The sequence below is a fragment of the Anser anser genome, assembly GCF_964211835.1.
Source record: "Anser anser genome assembly, chromosome: 1".
NCBI lineage: Eukaryota > Metazoa > Chordata > Aves > Anseriformes > Anatidae > Anser > Anser anser.
The window spans coordinates 91,140,882-91,159,210 of NC_139720.1; the positions used below are offsets into that span (position 1 = coordinate 91,140,882).

The following is an 18,329-nucleotide window of genomic DNA, read 5'->3' on the forward strand; positions in this document are numbered from 1 at the left end:
GCTCCTTCATACTCTGCTTCTTCTGGAGTTTTAGTGTACACACATTTTTCTAACATTTGCCTGCTCTGTAAGTGATGACTTAAAATCCAACAAAGATGACATAAGGTAATTAATACCCTGTTCTAGTTAGCGAGCGTAATTTCTGTACACAGCTTTTTAAAACAAACACATAAATTAAAATGAAACTGGAGCACTTGACAAGGCTTTCTACACAGCTGGAGCAAGGGAAAGATCTACCTAAAAGAGAAAACCCTGTGGGTCCGTATCAAGACGGGCTATATCCCCGGGATATCCCAAACCTATGATCAGCAATTAGAAACTAACGAGCCCAGCCCTGGGACTGTCCCCAGCCTGCTCCCAGGCACCCCGCATCCTCACCAGCCCTGGCCTGACTCAAGCACACTGCGCATGCAGCGGGGGGGGGGGCTTGTTAAATAACCAAGCCAAGCTTAATTAATTTACAGGACAAAAAGGTGTCTTGTATGAAGTTTAAAAAGGATGCGTGGTGCTGAGGGAAGCAGAAGGTCTGCAGGAGGATCGGTGCTTGGTGGGGTGGCCCTTGGGCATGCTGATGGCAGGCCATCCGCTCTGTCCCCGCTGCCATCGGCGGGGTGGCAGGTGGGCAAGGGCTTAGGACAGGCCCCCTGCCCCATGCACAGCCTCCCCCATTCCCCACTTATCGAGGGCCCAACAGTGTGCTTTTAACACCTTGCTCTTCTGGAAAAGCTTTTATCTGGCACTCGCGTAGCCACCTTCAGGCATCTGATAACTTAAACTTTGGCGGTGGGCTGTTTATGGTCCTCCAGAGTTAACAGAAGCCATGTCCAATCGGAATGATTTAAACCCACATACTGGGGCAGCTGGTGAAAAAACAAACAAACAAACAAATAAAACAAACAAACAAACAAACAAAAAACACAAAAAACAAAAACAGTTTTTTCTCTTTTAAAGAAGGGATACATTTGGAATGTAATCATTATCCTTGAGTAACTGCAAGTGTACATGGTTATCCTGGTAAAGATGAGATGAAGTCAAACAGGACTAACAACTATTCTGAGCTCATTTTAGGGGTGGAAAAAATCGAAAAAAAAGTGAAGCTGTCAGGCAGGTTCTTTTCTCCTCTTTTCTTCTCTTTTCTCCACTTTTCCTTTCTTTTATCTTCTCTCCTTTTTTCTCCTTTCCTCTTTTTTCTTTCTCTCTCCTCCTCTCTCCTCCTCTCTCCTCTCCTCTTTCCATTTCCTTTTTTTAAATTTTTTTTAATTTTCCTTTCCCTTTCTCCCTTTCCCTTAAGCAATAACAGTTCTGTAGGAAGGGACGCCCGACGACCACCCACCCGAGGTGCAGTCCCCCTCCTCCACACCGCCCCGTACCCCCCTTCCCCGGGGCGCGGCGCCGAGCCCCCGCTTTCGGTCCCGGCGGCGAAGGCGGCGGCCGCGGGCGCCACCTGCTGGGGCCGGCTCAGGGCCGTTTGCATCCCTCCGGGTGCTTCGGGGTCCGGGGGTGGGATGGGGCTGCCTCTGGGGAAAGACCCCCTGGAGATGCCGTGAGCAGCGCCTGGCAGCGGGCGGCAGCGTCCCTTGGCGGTGGATGCATCAGCTCCGCTCTTTGGGATCTGGCCCTGCTACGGGACACGCCGAAAAACCACTAACCCCAAACCTTAGGGTCACGCTAACCTTGGGAATGCAGCCCAAGGCACCCTGCAAAACCTTAGTGACAGAGGGAGCATCTCTGCCGTCAAGCAATTAGGATGATTAAAATATCTATAACGAGAAAATAACCCCTCGTTGGCTGGTATACTGTAGACGGTCATCCTCAGCTGATGACAAGGAAGAAAGTCGAGGCTCTCCACAGCCCTCGAAATATGGCTGTCTAGCTTTTTCCCGTATATACAGGAAATATATAAATATATACAGGAATAAAAAGCAGCCTGCTTTTGCAGCGACTGATGGTATGACAAAAGTTAAACTGGTTTGTTTCCACAAACCCATACACACAAGAAATGGTCAGATTAGCAAAGTCATCTGCACGTTCAAAGTCTGTATAATTTGGAGGAAGGAAAGTGTTTTCTATTGAGCACAGATATTACCTTAACGATGAACTCAGAACTCCTTGTGCTAGAAGGTAAATAACACTATAAAACACTTTAAAATGTCTGTCAGATTGTTCTTTCCAGTAAGTCATGGAAAGTAATTCATGTGAAGTCACAGTAATTCATGTAAAGTCACAAGAAATACAGTGCTCCAAGCCCTGATACTCATTGGCCAGTGTTTAGCAGTAAATAATGCAAATCCCATTCCTAAATCAGAACACCAATTTTGTTTGACATGATTTAATTTTAGTTGATTTGCCTTAATTACAAAAAGACCATTGTGGTAACAATAAATTTTCCAACAAGCTTGCAGGGACAGTTTCTTGGCTTGCTTAAGTCGATGTAAGAGCACAATGCTGCCAAAAGCAGTGCTCCTGCTGCATCTCTTGCACTTTGTGTTGGTAATCACACAACTGCTGACCTGAATGACATCCATTCAGTGTGCTGATGTGACCCAACCCACAGCACGATCATTTAATCATTAGTGTCAATGCAAAGAAATACGCAGCCTGGGCAGGATAGGATAAATCTGGACTGCCCCTTCCACAGACTTAAGACACCTGGGACACTTCCTCCAAGGTCCTGAAAAATCCGAAGATAGCAAATGACAAAAACCAATGAAGAACAAGTAAAAATAAAAGGATTATATTCCTTTCTCTTCTCACGTATACCATAAATATAATACTCAGAAAAGCAGACCCAAGGGCAATTATCGTTTCAAAGGCACGACTCTTCCAAAAGGACTGTCACATTCCATTATCCTCGGGGTCCGTATTCACTTCAGTCCTTAAGTCTCTGGTCGATTGATTACTTGTAAATGAGCCCTCAACTGACTCTTCCTTGTGACTTCACCAAAGGCATCTGCATCTTCTTTGCCAACAGGTCCACTGGGCCTGCATGGTACCGTTTATGTCGTATCAGCCTCTCCCAGTGCTCTTGTGCTGAAACCCCCTGGTGACAAATGCAGACTATTTTCTTTCAATGCAAGCTACTGATTTCTGCTTTGGTGTTTTCTCTCTCTCTGTCTTCTTGGTTTGGCTTTACAGTGATAGGATGTGTTGGGTCATATTAGCTGATACTTGCAGAGTAAAAAAAAAAAGTAATTGTAATAACTGCTCATGTAGGTCTCAAAAAGCTGGTATTAAGCCAAGGTTTTCCCATGTAATCATGGTGTCCATACAGCAGAGCTGTCATCTCTATACACTTAGTAAAACAGAAAGCTTCAGCACTCTTTAGGCAGGCTTATGGAATGATGTGTTAATCTACTCCCATTAACAAGACAGCAAATTCCCAGTTGATTACCCAATTCAAATTAAGCACATGTAATCTCTCTGTGACACTCACAATGGTGTTAGTGTAATGCATACAGAGAGAGAAGGGATGAAGTCAGTGTGCTCAGGAGTGCTCAGCTGCCAACATTAATGTCATTTAGGCACTCTGAATTTTAATATGGGTCATTAACACCAAACTCCTGTAATCACTGCTTTAAAGACAGAGCTTCTTAACTGTGTCAGTCTTCCGCTGTGCACTACAGAAGCAGCGCAGGCGATGTTACAGGTTTTCCAGTTCGTGGTAGGATGGGGGAGTCCCATCAGACTCTACCATGGATGTGTACTTTATGGGAGGTGGCGGTGGCTTGAAAGATGGAGGTCTGTTCATACTGCAATGGAAGAGACAAAATATGGTATAACACAAAAGCCACATGAAAGACCGTTGTAAAATGTTCACAAGAGGAAGTAGACGGACACTAAGCAGAGAGTATGTTGTAACAGCACCTGGCATTGGCTCTTACACATCGTGATTTCCCTGTTCCTCTTTTACAGCCCCAACGCACCTCCTGGTGCCCATGTGGCTTTCTGAGCTCCCACCTCACAGTTTTATTTTATTCATGTTTTTAAAAAAAAGATCATGGCCCTGGTGAACCACTCAAAGCCATCACAGGGATCTTCTGCTCCTGCTGCTCTTTGAAGATATATTTAAAGACTCATAATTTCTTTCTTTTGCCAATTTATAGGCCAAGATAAAGTAAGGTCCTGTCCCAAATCAGTGATAAAAATCCACTCCATTTTTACCTTCGATATATAGGGTTTGCTGTTATGTTTTGAAAGGATTTTCTAGGACAGCAAATGATTCATGATCTCCACGATTTTTCAAACATTTTAGTAATGGTAGGAAGATTAAAAATAATTGGCTTTCAGATACCACTTTCATCAGGGTCTCTGAATGCTTTACTAAGGAATTAAACTTTGGCCATAATTACAAACTCAGTGCTTCTCTGACTGGGATTGTGTATCAGGTAGCCTGCTTTCACATATATTATCCACAACTCCTGTAGTACCCTAGAAGTACCGTTACATTAAAGAATGTCCTCAAGTAACCATGCAAAATGAGAGAGCAAAGGCAGCTGGCAAGGAGGCTAATAGAAGTGGGATGCTCTGGGGAAAAAAAATTACTTGCACTCTTCCCTCAAACCCTACGGCATGCTCCAAAGCTGCACCACAGCTCTTTTTAAGGTTTATTTTAGAGAGATCTACAGAATGGATGAGAGGACTGAGACGACTCTACACTGCATACCCCTGTATAAAAAGGTGGCATTAGTGATCCCCATACTTAAAGGCCTTGTACACTATGGAGAGTTTCAGGTGGAAACACTTAAGTCCAAACACCAGAGACTGGAGTTTGTGCTGTACTATACGTCCCACCCATTCTGTTCCCCTTGCTGATACTTACATCTCTTTTTGGTACTGACACCATTTCCTGATGCCTAACACTATCAGAAAGCTGCAGAAGAGGAGCATGATCGCTACCACCGTTGGCCAGGGGAAGCGACTGGCTTCTTTATTCTTCACATTGCCTGCAAGGGACACAGTAATGAGCCAAACCTGGTCAGAAGGAGAGATGTTTGTGCCTGCTGCCTTTGGCTTCCTGATCCTCCCCAGCCCTGCAGACAAAGCGGCTCCAGCCCAATACAGGATGGCCAGGTTTCCAGGCTGAGCCCTGTAAAACCTGAACATCACTGCTCCAATTCATGGACTTGTGTTCTGGCTGGGTTTGCAGGCTGATTTCAGCCACTCACCAGTGGCTGAATGAGGTTAGTTAAGCACAGCTGGACAAGCACTTCATCAGAAAACCACTGGTGTTCTCTGTTCCCCCATGAGCTTCTCCACAGAGAGACAGCATGTCTCAGCACACCCCCAGCACTCATTCCCACTGCTTAGGATTTGTAGGATCATGTCTCACCAGTACTATTGACCAGTGGGATGGTGGTAAAGAAACCTTTCCATCTGGTAGCTGAAACGGGCTGGTCTGTTATGCTGAAGGACACGTTACCTGCAAAGATATGGGTACAGAACATTTTTAGTAGCTTACTTGTTCTTTGTTTTGTTTTATCATTATTTATTCTAACAAATACTACGTCCAAACCATTCTATGATTCTGTGTTTAGAAGCCACCATCATTTACCCTGCTGAGGACTGGAAATCAAATTCCAGAGTCTGTATGTCAAAGTTCACTTTGTGGGACAATTGTGTTTTTGGCATACAAGCTACTGCTAGGCAAAGAAATTTGCTTTTATCAAATAAAAGAACATTAGAAGAAACAGGGAACACTGGTAAATACCTATTAAGATATTCCAGCAAGCCAGCACTGAGCTGCACAGCAGTCTGGGAGAATGATAAGATTTTTGCTTCTTTGATGGTAATGAAAAAGCTAAAGATACTAAGTGGCTTAGCAGCAACACAGAGTCTGCTTCTGCCATGACTGCGTGAAACCTCAGTGTCCTGTATCAAGAGCTGTGTCTGAACCACAAAAATAATATTTCATTTGTTTGTAGAGAGACATTTTCCCTTTCCTAATACAGTTAAGCTACCAGCCTTTAAGATCAGTGCTGCCTAAGGACACATGCCTGTTTTCTCGAGCTGTCTTTGTGTTCATGTGCTCCAAAACAATAGCTAAAATATGCAGCTAGACAACTATACGGTATTTGCAGAACCGTCACAGCACTTACTATGCACAGGGGTTGTATCCTCAGATGAGCGCGTTGCATTCTTGAGGCTCTTTGGGGATTCAGTGGTGGAATCATTCAAATCTGTATAAAAGCAGTAATAACCTTAAATGATTGTAACAGCCTGTACGTGACTGCTTCATTAGGCTTAACTGTGGCTATTTTATATCATCAGTTTTCCCTGATGCAAACAACAAATGGAATAACAGAGATACCTGAGAGTCTTTCATGTAATTGCTGGTTTATAGATCCAAGGAAAAAAATCCCACTGTTTAAATGATGTAGATGAGTAACCAGACTGAGCCAGGAAAATCTAGCTTTCTCATGAGATGCTGGTTCTGACTGAGATTAAGCAGTCAAACATACATATATATATATATATATATACAGAGAGAAGTTTTTTAAAAATACATGTGTGCATATATACATATAAAGATATATATTTTAAAAACACAACTAATATATAAATACATTTAATAAAAACCCATACCATATATATATATATATGTTTATATATATAAGCACTCAAGCATATATGAATGCTCAATTACAATCAGAAAAAAATCAGTCCACTTTTAGGGCACTCTAAAAATTCACTAAGAGTTTTTGATGTTAATTCAATTTAGTTTTTTTTTCCTTGTTTATCAGATATTAAATTCTACAGGGGCAAGCATAGTAGACATGCCATTTAGAAGAGGACAAAAGAAAAAAAAAAAAGGACATACACTTAGAAATCTCATAGCACTGTGCTCTATACAGCATGCCAATGAAAGCTATGTATTATTATTTACATAATGGCTTGTGTTACAGCCTCAGAGAATTTAGCTAATAGTGATAATCCCCACTGCAGGAGCCCTGTGGCTCTGGGAGGACGTACTGGAACACATTGGTATGCCTCAGCAAGCACACCGGTGCTTGTGTGCTCTGAAATTGTTCTCAGTTATAGCTGCCTCATGGAAGACCCTTCAAGCTCATGCCTCAGCTAGCTGTCAGGCAGACGTGGCTGTAGGGAAGACAGTGAGTGGTGCTGTACCTCCCTTAAATAAAACACGGTTCAGTGTGCTTTTTAACAAAACTGCAACGGGCAAGCTGTGCAAGAGCAGGGTCGCAAGGCAAGCGGAGCTGTCACAAGGTTTCAGTCTAAATGTGTGGTTGTGGGTTATATGCCGGTATATAACCACCAGTGTGCTGCAAAAATATATTCAGAATAAAGAAGGTGGCTGTTGTATTTGTGCTTCAGCCAGAAGATGACTGCCATACAAATACAATAGCGCACTGACAGGTCCTGCCTGTCCTGAAAGCACAAAGCAAGATGTAAAAAAATCAAGTAATTTCTCGCATTCTGCTGCCAAACAAAGGTTTTCTGAAGGGAAAGATTTGAGAAAAAATGTCCACCCCCACCTTTTTTCATTCATTGGTCTTTAATGAAGCTGCCTTCCAATGTTCTATTAGCCAGCCTTTATAGCCCCACATTAGCTCACAATTTCATTGCTGCTCTGTGATTTTATTTAGCTTCTCCAGTAATTTATTTTGTCTATAAACTGCCCTCAATACTCACTGCATTTGCCTAGTAACCCTCCTAATTTTAATATTATTAAATTAAATAGATCTAATAAAAACAGTATACGGAAACATTTTTCATTCCTCTTTCACTGCTGCAAATCCTTAAGGCTTGGAAGACTTGAGCCTTTGTCTTCTAACTCAGTGCATTTCAGCAGAGGAATGCTTCTGTGGAGCATTAAAAAGCTAGTACAGATGACACCACTTGATGTTTGTTCTCTGTTTGGACACTACTTTTCCATGTTTAGTAATGATTTTTGGATGGCAGCATGATGAATATCAAGTGACAACTGAACATAAGCACCACAGATGTCATGGGCTTAGCAAAGGCGTTGCGAACTGAGGGCCACATAGAGTACCTGCTGCTGCACTTTTTGCCAGAGACTCCAGACCACCACAGATGTGCAGCCTAAGTCTGTACCACATTTGCACTTTGCAGCACCTCTTGTTAGCTTCGTAACATCCCTGCTACAGTCCTATCAAGCAAAGGAGACGTATCATCTACTCACATGCTGTTGTCACATTCTCTCTGAATGCTGTGATGCTGGTATAGCTTTTTGTCTCTGGGGCAGAAATCATCTCTCCTGTTGAAAAACACACACATACTTGCAAAAATTACTGTTGAGGACCCCATCGTTTGTTCTTCATTTTTTCCTCTTTCTTCCCTAAATGTCACATAGTTGTAAACTATCATCTGAAATTTTGGCTTCCCCCAGACACCACCAGAAAATCCTGTGTCTAGTTTTAAAGGTCTGTCACAAGCTAGAAACTTAAGAGGAGCTTAGTGAGCTGTATGAATAAACTGAGAAAACATGGGGCATTTAGGCCTGAGTTTTTGGTTTTCAGCTGAAAATCAGAAACTGTGAGTGTACTGGCTTGTTTCAACCTGAAATCAATGGAGAGTGTTGAAAAAATGTACGTAAACTTGAATTTAGACAGGGTTTTACCAGGTCCAATGGGATGAAACTGTGTTTCCAACAAGCAAAGAGACGTTTTAAGGAAGTTAGTACAGGAGATTCACACCTACAACGGCTGGTGCCAAATACCCACTTCTTTAACATTTTTCTTGAATCTTCTTTTGAAGCAGTAAGTGTTCTGGAGATGAACTAGCTATTTATCTGATATTCAGACAGACAGATGGCGGTTAGCAAGTAGACCTCTATCTGTCCATGAGGAATATTTCACATTTACTAAAAAGAGACCATCTTTCCTTACACCTGTCTCATTTTTGGAAAAGTGCCATTTTGCCATCTGAACAAACCTGAGAAACAGAAATGCAGCTATAACTTAGCAGTCAAAGCCTGGGGATTTCTGGGATCAGAGATGGAGGTTAAGGAAAGACCAGGCTGTGGATTTAAGAGCCTTAGTTTTGCCTCCCCTCCTCCTTCTCCCATCTATTTCTGTGTACTATACTACTATACTTTTGTATTAATTCCCATCTGTCTCTTGGGTTTTCATTTTAACAACTTGCAAAATAAGGGGAACTGAAACACCACCCCCATCCCTGCCACTTTTTTTTTTTTTTTTAAAGTGTCAGGCTTGGATTTAGCATCCTGACTCAGCTGCAGCCCTAAAGGTCTGACCAAAAGCGCCATGGTGGGACTGGTGTGGGAACCAGAAGCAAGCCAGAGATGCGCAGCACAAACCCATGCTCAGGCAGGACAGTGCTCCTGCCACACATCGGGGACACTGGTTAAAAGGCAGTTGTTCCCTGGGCTATTTACAGGAGAGAAATGGCTCAGCTTTGGCTTGCACTACGACTTTGACATCGTACCTCCCCAAGCAGTTATGATATACAACCCAGTGAGGGGAAGCCTCTCTATTCGCATTGTATATTTATAGCCTTTCAGTCAAAATTATTCCCCCTTAGTGCCCTGCTGCCATCCAGGTCTCTGCTTCAGAGGGTGGGGAGGGCAGCCCAAGAAGAGGCCAGATTTAATTTCACTGCTGCTGCAATCTCTGTTCCTGCCCTGGCATACGTATATATATAACCTCCTCTTTGCCCCAGGCTTCATATGAAGGTATTCACCTCCCAAACAGTGCACTGCTGGGTCAGAATAAATCCTTTTGCTCAGCCTTTTCCTCCAGTACTGCTTCACATGTCACCAATTGCATTGCTCGCTCACACCTGGGTAAATATTGCTGTAGTATAATGGTGGTTGCTTTAAGTGAAGTTTGCAGGGTTGAATCACACAGATGAAGGAGGACACTTAACACCTGACAGGCTCACGAAAGTCAGGCTGTTGTAAGGCATTTTGTTTTGTCTGGAGAATAAGACTGCTGCAGACTCCATGGACTGTATTCATTCTTGCTATGGCTACTGTGCTGCTATGGAGGGGAAGGCAGTGGTTCAGCACTGCTGAGCTGCATCGCCTCTTCCTCATGCTGCCTGTGCTGCCATTTTGTACGTGCCATTTGAATCCAAAATGGGAATTTCACATGCTGTGATTCATGCTGAAGCAATACGGAAATCATTTTGGCCAAATTCATTACCTTGTGTTGTGGAAGCATGAGCCAAACTTGCTCGAGTTGTGAAATCTGGGGAGGCCGAAGATGTAAACTGATGCTCTAAAGAAACACAGATTAAACAGTATCCCATTTAGTTGGTAGAATGTTTAAAAATTAAAATTAAGAAATTATAGAACAACACAGATGAGTATAGAACAAAGAACTTGCAGCAAGCATTAGGTAAACACAGACTATGTGACAGGGGCCTACTGTTGGGGTTGTAGGTTAAATGCTCAGGACACGTCCCATCTATTCAGCAGGCAGTCAGTAAAAGTCAAAGTGATTAAAGCAAAGCCTTTCATATGGGCTAGCTGTTATTTAATTGTGCTTTTATACACAGGGCTCAGTTTAATGGCCATGGGGTAGATTATGCATATGCCAGTGGTGCTCCTTGGCCTAGCTGGGGCCTGCCCAGGTGTGGGCCTCGCAACATGTCACAACTGTATAGGCCTGGGTGATCACACACTTTTTTGGGTTTTCCTATCAGTTACAGAAGATAGTTTAACGTGGTTATCCATATGCTTCCTCTTGTAAAGCAGTGACACTTATCCCATATCATTAAAGAATAAGGATGATATGCTACTGTCAGGTCAAGATAAAAATGGGGATTTAAACTTCTTTTCTGTCACAAGCACCTCTCCATCATAACAGGATAAATTTATTTATGGTTTTATGGGATTTCTATTCCATTTTATAAAAGGCATAAGAATAATATTTGGTATTCATCATGCCATTTTACATGCTGTTCTAATGTGACAGGGCTTTAGTAGGATTTGCGTTAGCTCTCTTCCTGGTTGACTTTGCAGCTCACAAATTCCCATCCAAGAGCATTTACAGGTACTGCCAGTGTCAGGGCACGCTGACCTCTCGCTGACATTCTTCTGGCTCTGTGTACATGGCATTTAAGAAAAGGTCAAGCAAAGATCATACATCTATTGACTGAGTAATAAGGAAAGCTTTTTTAATTTTTCCTTACCTGAGGTAGTCATGACAGCTGATGTAAGTGCTGAATTTCCAAGGTCTATAACAAATCAAAGCAAACACCTTTACTAAAGATGAAAAGGGTATTTATTCTGCTTTGGAAAAGAGGGTCGCTCAAGGGCTCAAGAGTGAGAGAAAGTGCATCACACTTAATTTCCAAATAATCCTTCAATGCACAACCTAGCCAAGTGGTCCAGCAAGAACCAAGAAGCACCTGAGGGAACTATGATGTGTAACCCCTAGGGAAAGCAAAGGTTTGGGGGCCAAAGGGTCTGGAACCCCTACTACCTCCAATCTCCACCTCACTCAAAAGTCAGAAGTGGGTTGCGTAGTTTTAACCCATGCAGACAGATGTGTCTTATTAGCATGCAGGTTGAAATAACGTATGTGACCTGGTGAGGGCACCTGCATGGCTCCACCCATGAGGCATTTCAGAGGCTGCAACTCTGGCAGGAAATATCAGGAATACTGCCCTGAAAAGTGCTCACCAAATCCTCAAAGAAGTGGAGAGAGAGGGATTTATTCCTTGCAATTGAAGGGCTGTTAACCATCTGGCCAAGCACAACAGAGACATCGTCCTGCCCAAGCAGCATTTACATCCCAAGTAAGAGGAAGCTTATGTAGAAAAACACACCTCTTTCCTTGCCATTTATCTACAGCATTTCTCTGACACAAGCACATAATCTACTGCTGAAACACAACTGGCTCCTGTACAGAGCAAAGCAAGCTATCCAAGGAGAGGCATCTCCAAAGCACTTCAGCTGATGTGAGGGGAGAACAATTTGTCTGTCTGCGATAAGCTGACAATAAGACAAACTTGCAGGGGAAGAGCACAAATTTTCCAAATTTACACAAATTAAGAAACATTCCATCAGTTCCTTAATTAGGCAAAAGTGTTGAGGATCTTGGCTGTGTACTTAAGCAGAATGTCGAACCATTAGTAGGGAAGTTATTTTTAATTACCAGCTCAGTGCTGAAAGAACTATATTCAAATGCTAGCTGAAGCATCAGAAAGAACATTAAGTGCCCTTCAAGGCCAGAGTTTAATTACGTTTGAGTTTAACTATGATGGATTACATCACCAAAATATCTGCGCATTGTATTTGTTCTGAAGTCATAGCTGCAGAAAAGGATACCTTACTATTCACCCAGAAGCAAGTCTGCAAAACCATCTCTCCAATAGCTTTAAGAATTTATAGATGCACCCCTAACATAACCCAGGTTATTTTGTCTTCTAATTTATCCTACCTTCTGAAGCCATGTTGGTAAATGCTTGGGATGAGGCTTCATTAGATGTATTGTCTGTGAGGGGGGAAGGAAAAAAAAAAAAAAAAAACAGAGATGAAAGCAGTTCCTAAAAGAAGTTAGGCTTTTGTTATATAGGTTGAAAATTTAGTCTGGAGTTTGTGCCGTTAGTATGGCACCTTCACAGAACATTGCCAAGAATTAATTTAATTTTCCTCCTTTTTGTCACATCTAAATACATTAACATTTTTATACAGAGTGGATCTATCTTAGTGTTAGTATAGCCCACAGGCAAAAATGTAGACTTCTTTAATTGACGTCTCTCTGATTTGAATACATTTCTACAACACTGCAAATTGGGTGAAATGAGTCATTTTGAAGAAAAATGATCATTCATCTCCCCTCCTTCCAAAGCTATATTTTAAGGGACTAAGCTTTGGGTTTTGATTTAGTCTTTGTTGAAAAACATACCAATAATGTATCCAGAGCCAAAAGCTAATACAGGTGCAAGTAGTTACCACGGTACACATGAAAGCTGATCCAGGGCCAGCAGTTCTGTTATATTATCTGTGCAGCAAGGAACATACATAGTAGAAAAAAAAAAAAAGAAAAAAAAAAAAAAGGTGTAACTGTGCATTTGCACCTGAAGACAAGGTGTGCACAAGAGGGTGCTAAAGGAAGTCTATCTGTTCTTCTTGCCAGACACTCTGCAGGACTGCTCAGTGAGAAATACGTGGTTGTAACAGCTCACTGGTGCTGTGTAGCTAAGTTAGTGTACTTTTGGGTATGTGAATTGCAGCAAGATACTGCCTAACAAATACCAAACATCTTATGTTTGTGTAGGAGTTTCTTTTCTTCTCAACTTGATGAGTTTACTCAGGCATTTTTGTCAGGTTTCTTGGCTCATTTAGAGACTTGAGCTAAGAAACCTGCCAGAAAGCTCAAGCTGTGTGATGAATGTGTTTAACAAAACTTCCATACACTTCCCATTTCTTCTGTAATTTAAATAGCAGAGAATACATGTGTTTGGTATTCTTAACATTTTAGGTATGTCCTATCTATGAAAAACCTACCAAAAGAAATAGATATTTCTTCTGATGAAATATTCCATGTTTCATTCCTGAGGAAGGGAAACAGACATACACACGAGAATGTTGTATGTGCCTGGTGGGTCCCTTGTAACATTAGCATAGATCTCAGCTGATAGAAACCATCACTGTCTTGTGAGTCTTCTTGTTCAACAGAAATTTCTGGAGAAGAAAAAACAAACACACACACAAAAAGAAAAAGAAAAGCTGCAAACCCTTTTCATAACACTTCAAATTATAAATCAGAGTCATGCAAAATGCCAGTACTGAAAAGCAAGCTTATGTAGCTGAAGGTTTCTTGGCTGAGATGCTATCCAAAGCAGTCCACCCAGATGGACACCTACATGCTCCCATCAGCAGTAGTTTAGCAACCATTGCTTTTCCTCTGAATCATTTCTACAGTTATGTAATTGACCTGTTAATGGGACTTATTACCTTCAGACTGCTCCATCAGTGTTGCTCGGTCCACATACCACACGATGCTTGGCTTGGGAAATGCGTTCCTCACAATGCAGCTCACATTAGGCTGTGGGACAGTGAAGAACAGTTAGCCTCCACCATTCTCACCTGTCCGCCACTGCTGGCATACAAAATCCATGATGGACAGAGTTGCTCTGACAATCTTATTTACACATCACCCTCCTTGGCCAGGAAGCACTCCCTCCTCATTGCAATTCTTCCCCTACCATTTTTCTAGTTGGAGGCACCATGGAAGGAAAGTTAAGGGACACCCCCATTGCTACCCTGGGGATGATCGGGCTTCAATGCCCTTCAGTTCAGTTCAGTGGCTGGAGAGACATGGGGTGACCCCCCAAGACCCAGCCCAGCACTTTGGGGACAAACACCCATATGGAGGAACACTGGCACTAGTAATGTGTAGGATAAGGGGGCAAGAATGAGACACCTCCTGATTGTCATGCAAATCTTTCATTTGTTGGGCAGATAAGGACACAAATCCCATGAAAAAAACTGCCTAGCACATTGATATGTTGAATACACAAAATTAGATACCTTTGTAGAGGGCATTGTACTTAAGAGGTTTCCAAAAGTCACAAGAAATCACGTTTTAGATGCAGTAGTCCTGGCTGTATGCCAGTTGTTCCAAAAATCTGTGTGCTCACTTTACTTTCTCCTCAAGCAATAGAAGGGAAGAACTGGAGGGACCTCAAAATCAATGCTGGATGAAGGGGCGGGTACTAGCAAGGTGCAAGGTCTCATCTGCATGCTGCCTGGATGTTCCCAATTAGATTTACTTAGTAGCTTTTGGCACTAAGAGAAATTACCTTGTCCATTTAATCAAAAGACTTTCATATGTGACTTAATGCAGCACACCGCCCTCTTGCACCCACTTCTGAAGTGGGTTGCACACAACACATTTAGTTGAAAGGAAGTTTGATATATTGCAGGCAGCAGAAGTCAAACATTTGGTATGAAGACTGAAACTATCCAAATGAAACTCTTTCCTTGCCATTGTAAGTAGTCACGAACTCAGCATAATTGCTTTCCCCTCTTTTCTCTTCATCGTTCCCTTATTATTCAGCCATTTTTAGTTCATAATATTTTTATAGATGCTTCCTGTGAAGAAATACAAATCTGGCATCCAAAGTAGATTTAGGGCCAATGAGAAAGGGTAGAAAAGAGAAGAGAAGCAGTCGGTGTTTGGAGATGAAGAATGGAGAAACTCTTCTTTGAAGAGTTTCTACTGCCCAGCCCTATGAAAGCAGCACCCCCTCCTCTGCTCAGCAGGACAGTACAGACAAACACCTGCAGAGTCCAACACCACAAGTGAAAATAAGTCATCAGGGAGAATGTAGTGGTTTTACAGAACGGCCTAGCTCAGGCCTTGTCTGAAAACAGGTGGGTATGGTGAACACAAGCCTCTGCCTGCCCACAAGCACTCTTTCTGATAAAAACTTCCTTAATCTGGAATGCTTACAGATTCAAAGTTTCAACCTGGATGGATGCAACAGGAAGCAGAACATCATAACAAGTAGCAAGAGCGTTCAGTCATAGGGGCCACAAATGTGTTTTATGCTAAGTACAGCCAGAGCTGTACAGCAGACTTTCTTTTTAGGTTTTACTCTAAGGAAGCAGGTGATAAAAGAGATCCCCAAAACACGTGTAAGTGCTCAGCTCTAAACAAGGACCCTCTAACTTCGATCCAGTCACTCCACTGATATTTGGTTACTCCAGCTGAGTTGTGCTTGGAGCACATTATGATATATTATGCCTGGCGAGACCATTGCTCTCCCCTTGACTCAGTAGGAAACTTGGTAGCAGCCTGGAGCTGTCACCAGCCCAACCCTAAGTCAGAGCAGTACCACATCTGCTTGAACTGCAAGGTAATGACTCAGAAGGATTTCTGCCCAAGATAGATATCACAGAGGGATCAGTTCTCATTTCGGTGATGCTGAAGCTCATCTCAGAGTTACAGAGGAAATGTTGACAAATTGTACTAGAAAATACTGTACTAGTGACCACCAAAACTCATCTCCCTGCCTAGTGCTAGAATCAGTGATATTCATGTTATTCCTCGCAGCCCCAGTGATGGTGGCAAATGATCTGCTCAGCCTCTCCTGGGGTCCTTACCAGCCCTTACTATGAAGAAGGCTTTCCCAATGTCTAATCTGAATCTTCTTTGCAGAATCTAAGCCTGCCACTTCTGTTTCTGTACAAGTGCATTAAAGAGGCTATTCCTTTCACCTTTCCTGCAGCCTTTCACATATGTGAAGAATTATAGTCTAAAGAAGAAAAGTATGAGAAGCCCAGAAGAGAACAGCCTTAAATTCTTTCCCCAGAAGATTTTGCTTCGACCCCTAATTTCTCATCATCAGCAAGAATGGCTAATGTGGTCCAACAGGTTTCCTAAGAACTTATCTGAACTTGCTCATTTCTTCACACTATCTGCAATCCAAAACGGATGAGACTGGGGAATGAGAACATTTCCTTGGGTACTTTCTATAACTGGAACATAGCCATTAAAATGTTGTAAGTTTTTTACTTGAAACTTAAAGGAAAACCTAAGTTTCATGACTATTTCATAGTAGTTTCCATGTCCTGGTGTGAAGAATATAATCATGAAAGACTAATGCTAGCTTTGTAGATAAAACCAGTGGCATTTTCTGACTAGCTGGTTGTAAACCATGTTTAACTCAAGCACAGGGAGTGGACCACCCACAAATGATTTATATTTGCTTTCTTGCCTATTCCTCAGAAGCTGACTAGTTACAGTGTCCCTGGTTATTTTCATTTCCTATCCTATGCAATATTATTCCCTTGGGTAAATATCATGTTTTCCATAGCTGCATTTTTATTTCAAAAAGTCACATTTACCTTCAGTAAATAGCCACTTGCTTATCTAAAAATGATTGAACTTGGATATAACAGACGTTCTAAAATTTCCAATACATCCCCCTGTAGGACCCGCAGTCCCCTGCATCACCACTGACCCCTCACAGCCTCTCCCCCCTGTTGCAGAGCCCACCCTAGGGCTAACACAACATCAGAGGTTACCCAACCCACAGAGAAACCCTCAGCTAGCTCCAAAATGCTCTCACTGAATCAGCATACTGCTGTGGGGACGGCAGTCACTCAGAAGAAGGCATATGAGTCACTGACATTAGCTCATTGACTTGGAGGTCCCCCCTGCTGCCTGGCTCAGCACAGCCTGCCTGGAGCACCCTGAGCAAGCAGCCACGGTCACGGTCATGGCCATCCCTCCGTGCTCCAGCACTGCTCACCTTCTGTGAGGTGCCAGCTGGGCCCTCCTGCAGGCTAGCAGAGATTTCAGGGTAGGCTGGAAAGAAAACATAAAACGTATTAACGAAATGGCTACCAAAGGTCACGGTAATAGCTTCTAATGAGACTTAATGGCCTTGTTTTGTAAAGAGAGTGCAAATTAAATCCTACATCCACCCACATACCTGGCAAGATAAAAGCTTGCACCGCTCCAATTTGAGGTCAAGGAAGTGGTTTAGAAGCACACACCAGCAGCTACTACCACAAGATCTGTAGTGTATTTTTCTGCCTTTCAAAGATACTTCTGGGCGGCTTTGTTGAAGCTAGCTAAAGCCATCCTGCAGTCACAGCTCTCATAGCAGGGCATCACTGTTCCAGCTGTTGATTCCTCCAGGTGTTTGCCATCAAAGCTATCTGCAAAAGTTTTAGCCATCCCCTGCCTTCCCCCAAACTATCCATTGATCTCGAGTACCACCTTTCCCCACGCTGTTGTTCTGGTAGATATGTGACAGTCTTATGCCACAGGCTCTTCCTGCCCTGGCCAGGAAGCCCAGAGCTCTCTTTTACATCAAAGCAGCGGTTTTCTGATGACCACATCCACAAGAAATGGAAAAAGGTTATATTTTTTTCTTTTTTTGTTCCCTTTGCACAGCATTTCAGTTCTGGGCACAGCTGACTATAGATGCAACTTTGAGGAACCATAAGCCTCTTTTAGCTGGCATTTCTGAATCAGCCATTGGATTCCAGTAATGCTGACTGTTAGGTAAAAACTGCTGAAACCGGGGTTAACAACAAGTCCCAAAAGCCTTGAATAAATCATGCTTTGGCCCTTTCTGGGCCTTAAAACTGGACTGGAAACAAGCACAGAACCTGGATCCACATTCTTTCTCTTTCCAAGCTAAATCTCACCTTAACCCCCACCATTAGTATAATTTTCTTTTTTTTTTTTTTTTCTTCACCTAATTCTGTTAAACCAGTGTAGGTCCACCTCAGTTCATTACTTTCCCGATTGAGGTGATGTGTTCAAGTTTCCCTGTCATTTTTTAAAGCCAATCCACCCAGGACTCTCTCCCCCTCTTTTTCTAATTTCCATTTTTCTGCCAATCGTTACTGACTG

At 42.6% G+C, this 18,329-nt stretch overlaps 1 protein-coding gene across 2 annotated transcripts in view; it reads right to left on the reverse strand.

The window, feature by feature from the left end:
* Window positions 1-2,157: 2,157 nt before the first annotated feature.
* CD96 (CD96 molecule) overlaps window positions 2,158-18,329 on the reverse strand; it is a 46,129-nt gene continuing 29,957 nt past the window's right edge. For both annotated transcript variants that reach the window (XM_083819340.1, XM_083819341.1), the window contains 11 exons: window positions 17,215-17,270; window positions 13,910-14,000; window positions 13,460-13,636; window positions 12,390-12,443; window positions 11,137-11,181; window positions 10,146-10,220; window positions 8,162-8,236; window positions 6,096-6,176; window positions 5,330-5,419; window positions 4,820-4,943; window positions 2,158-3,749 (listed from right to left, as the gene is read on the reverse strand). In XM_083819340.1, the coding sequence (XP_083675466.1) occupies window positions 3,641-3,749; window positions 4,820-4,943; window positions 5,330-5,419; window positions 6,096-6,176; window positions 8,162-8,236; window positions 10,146-10,220; window positions 11,137-11,181; window positions 12,390-12,443; window positions 13,460-13,636; window positions 13,910-14,000; window positions 17,215-17,270 (977 nt within the window). In that variant the 3' untranslated portion in view covers window positions 2,158-3,640. The remainder of the gene's footprint in view (window positions 3,750-4,819; window positions 4,944-5,329; window positions 5,420-6,095; window positions 6,177-8,161; window positions 8,237-10,145; window positions 10,221-11,136; window positions 11,182-12,389; window positions 12,444-13,459; window positions 13,637-13,909; window positions 14,001-17,214; window positions 17,271-18,329) is intronic.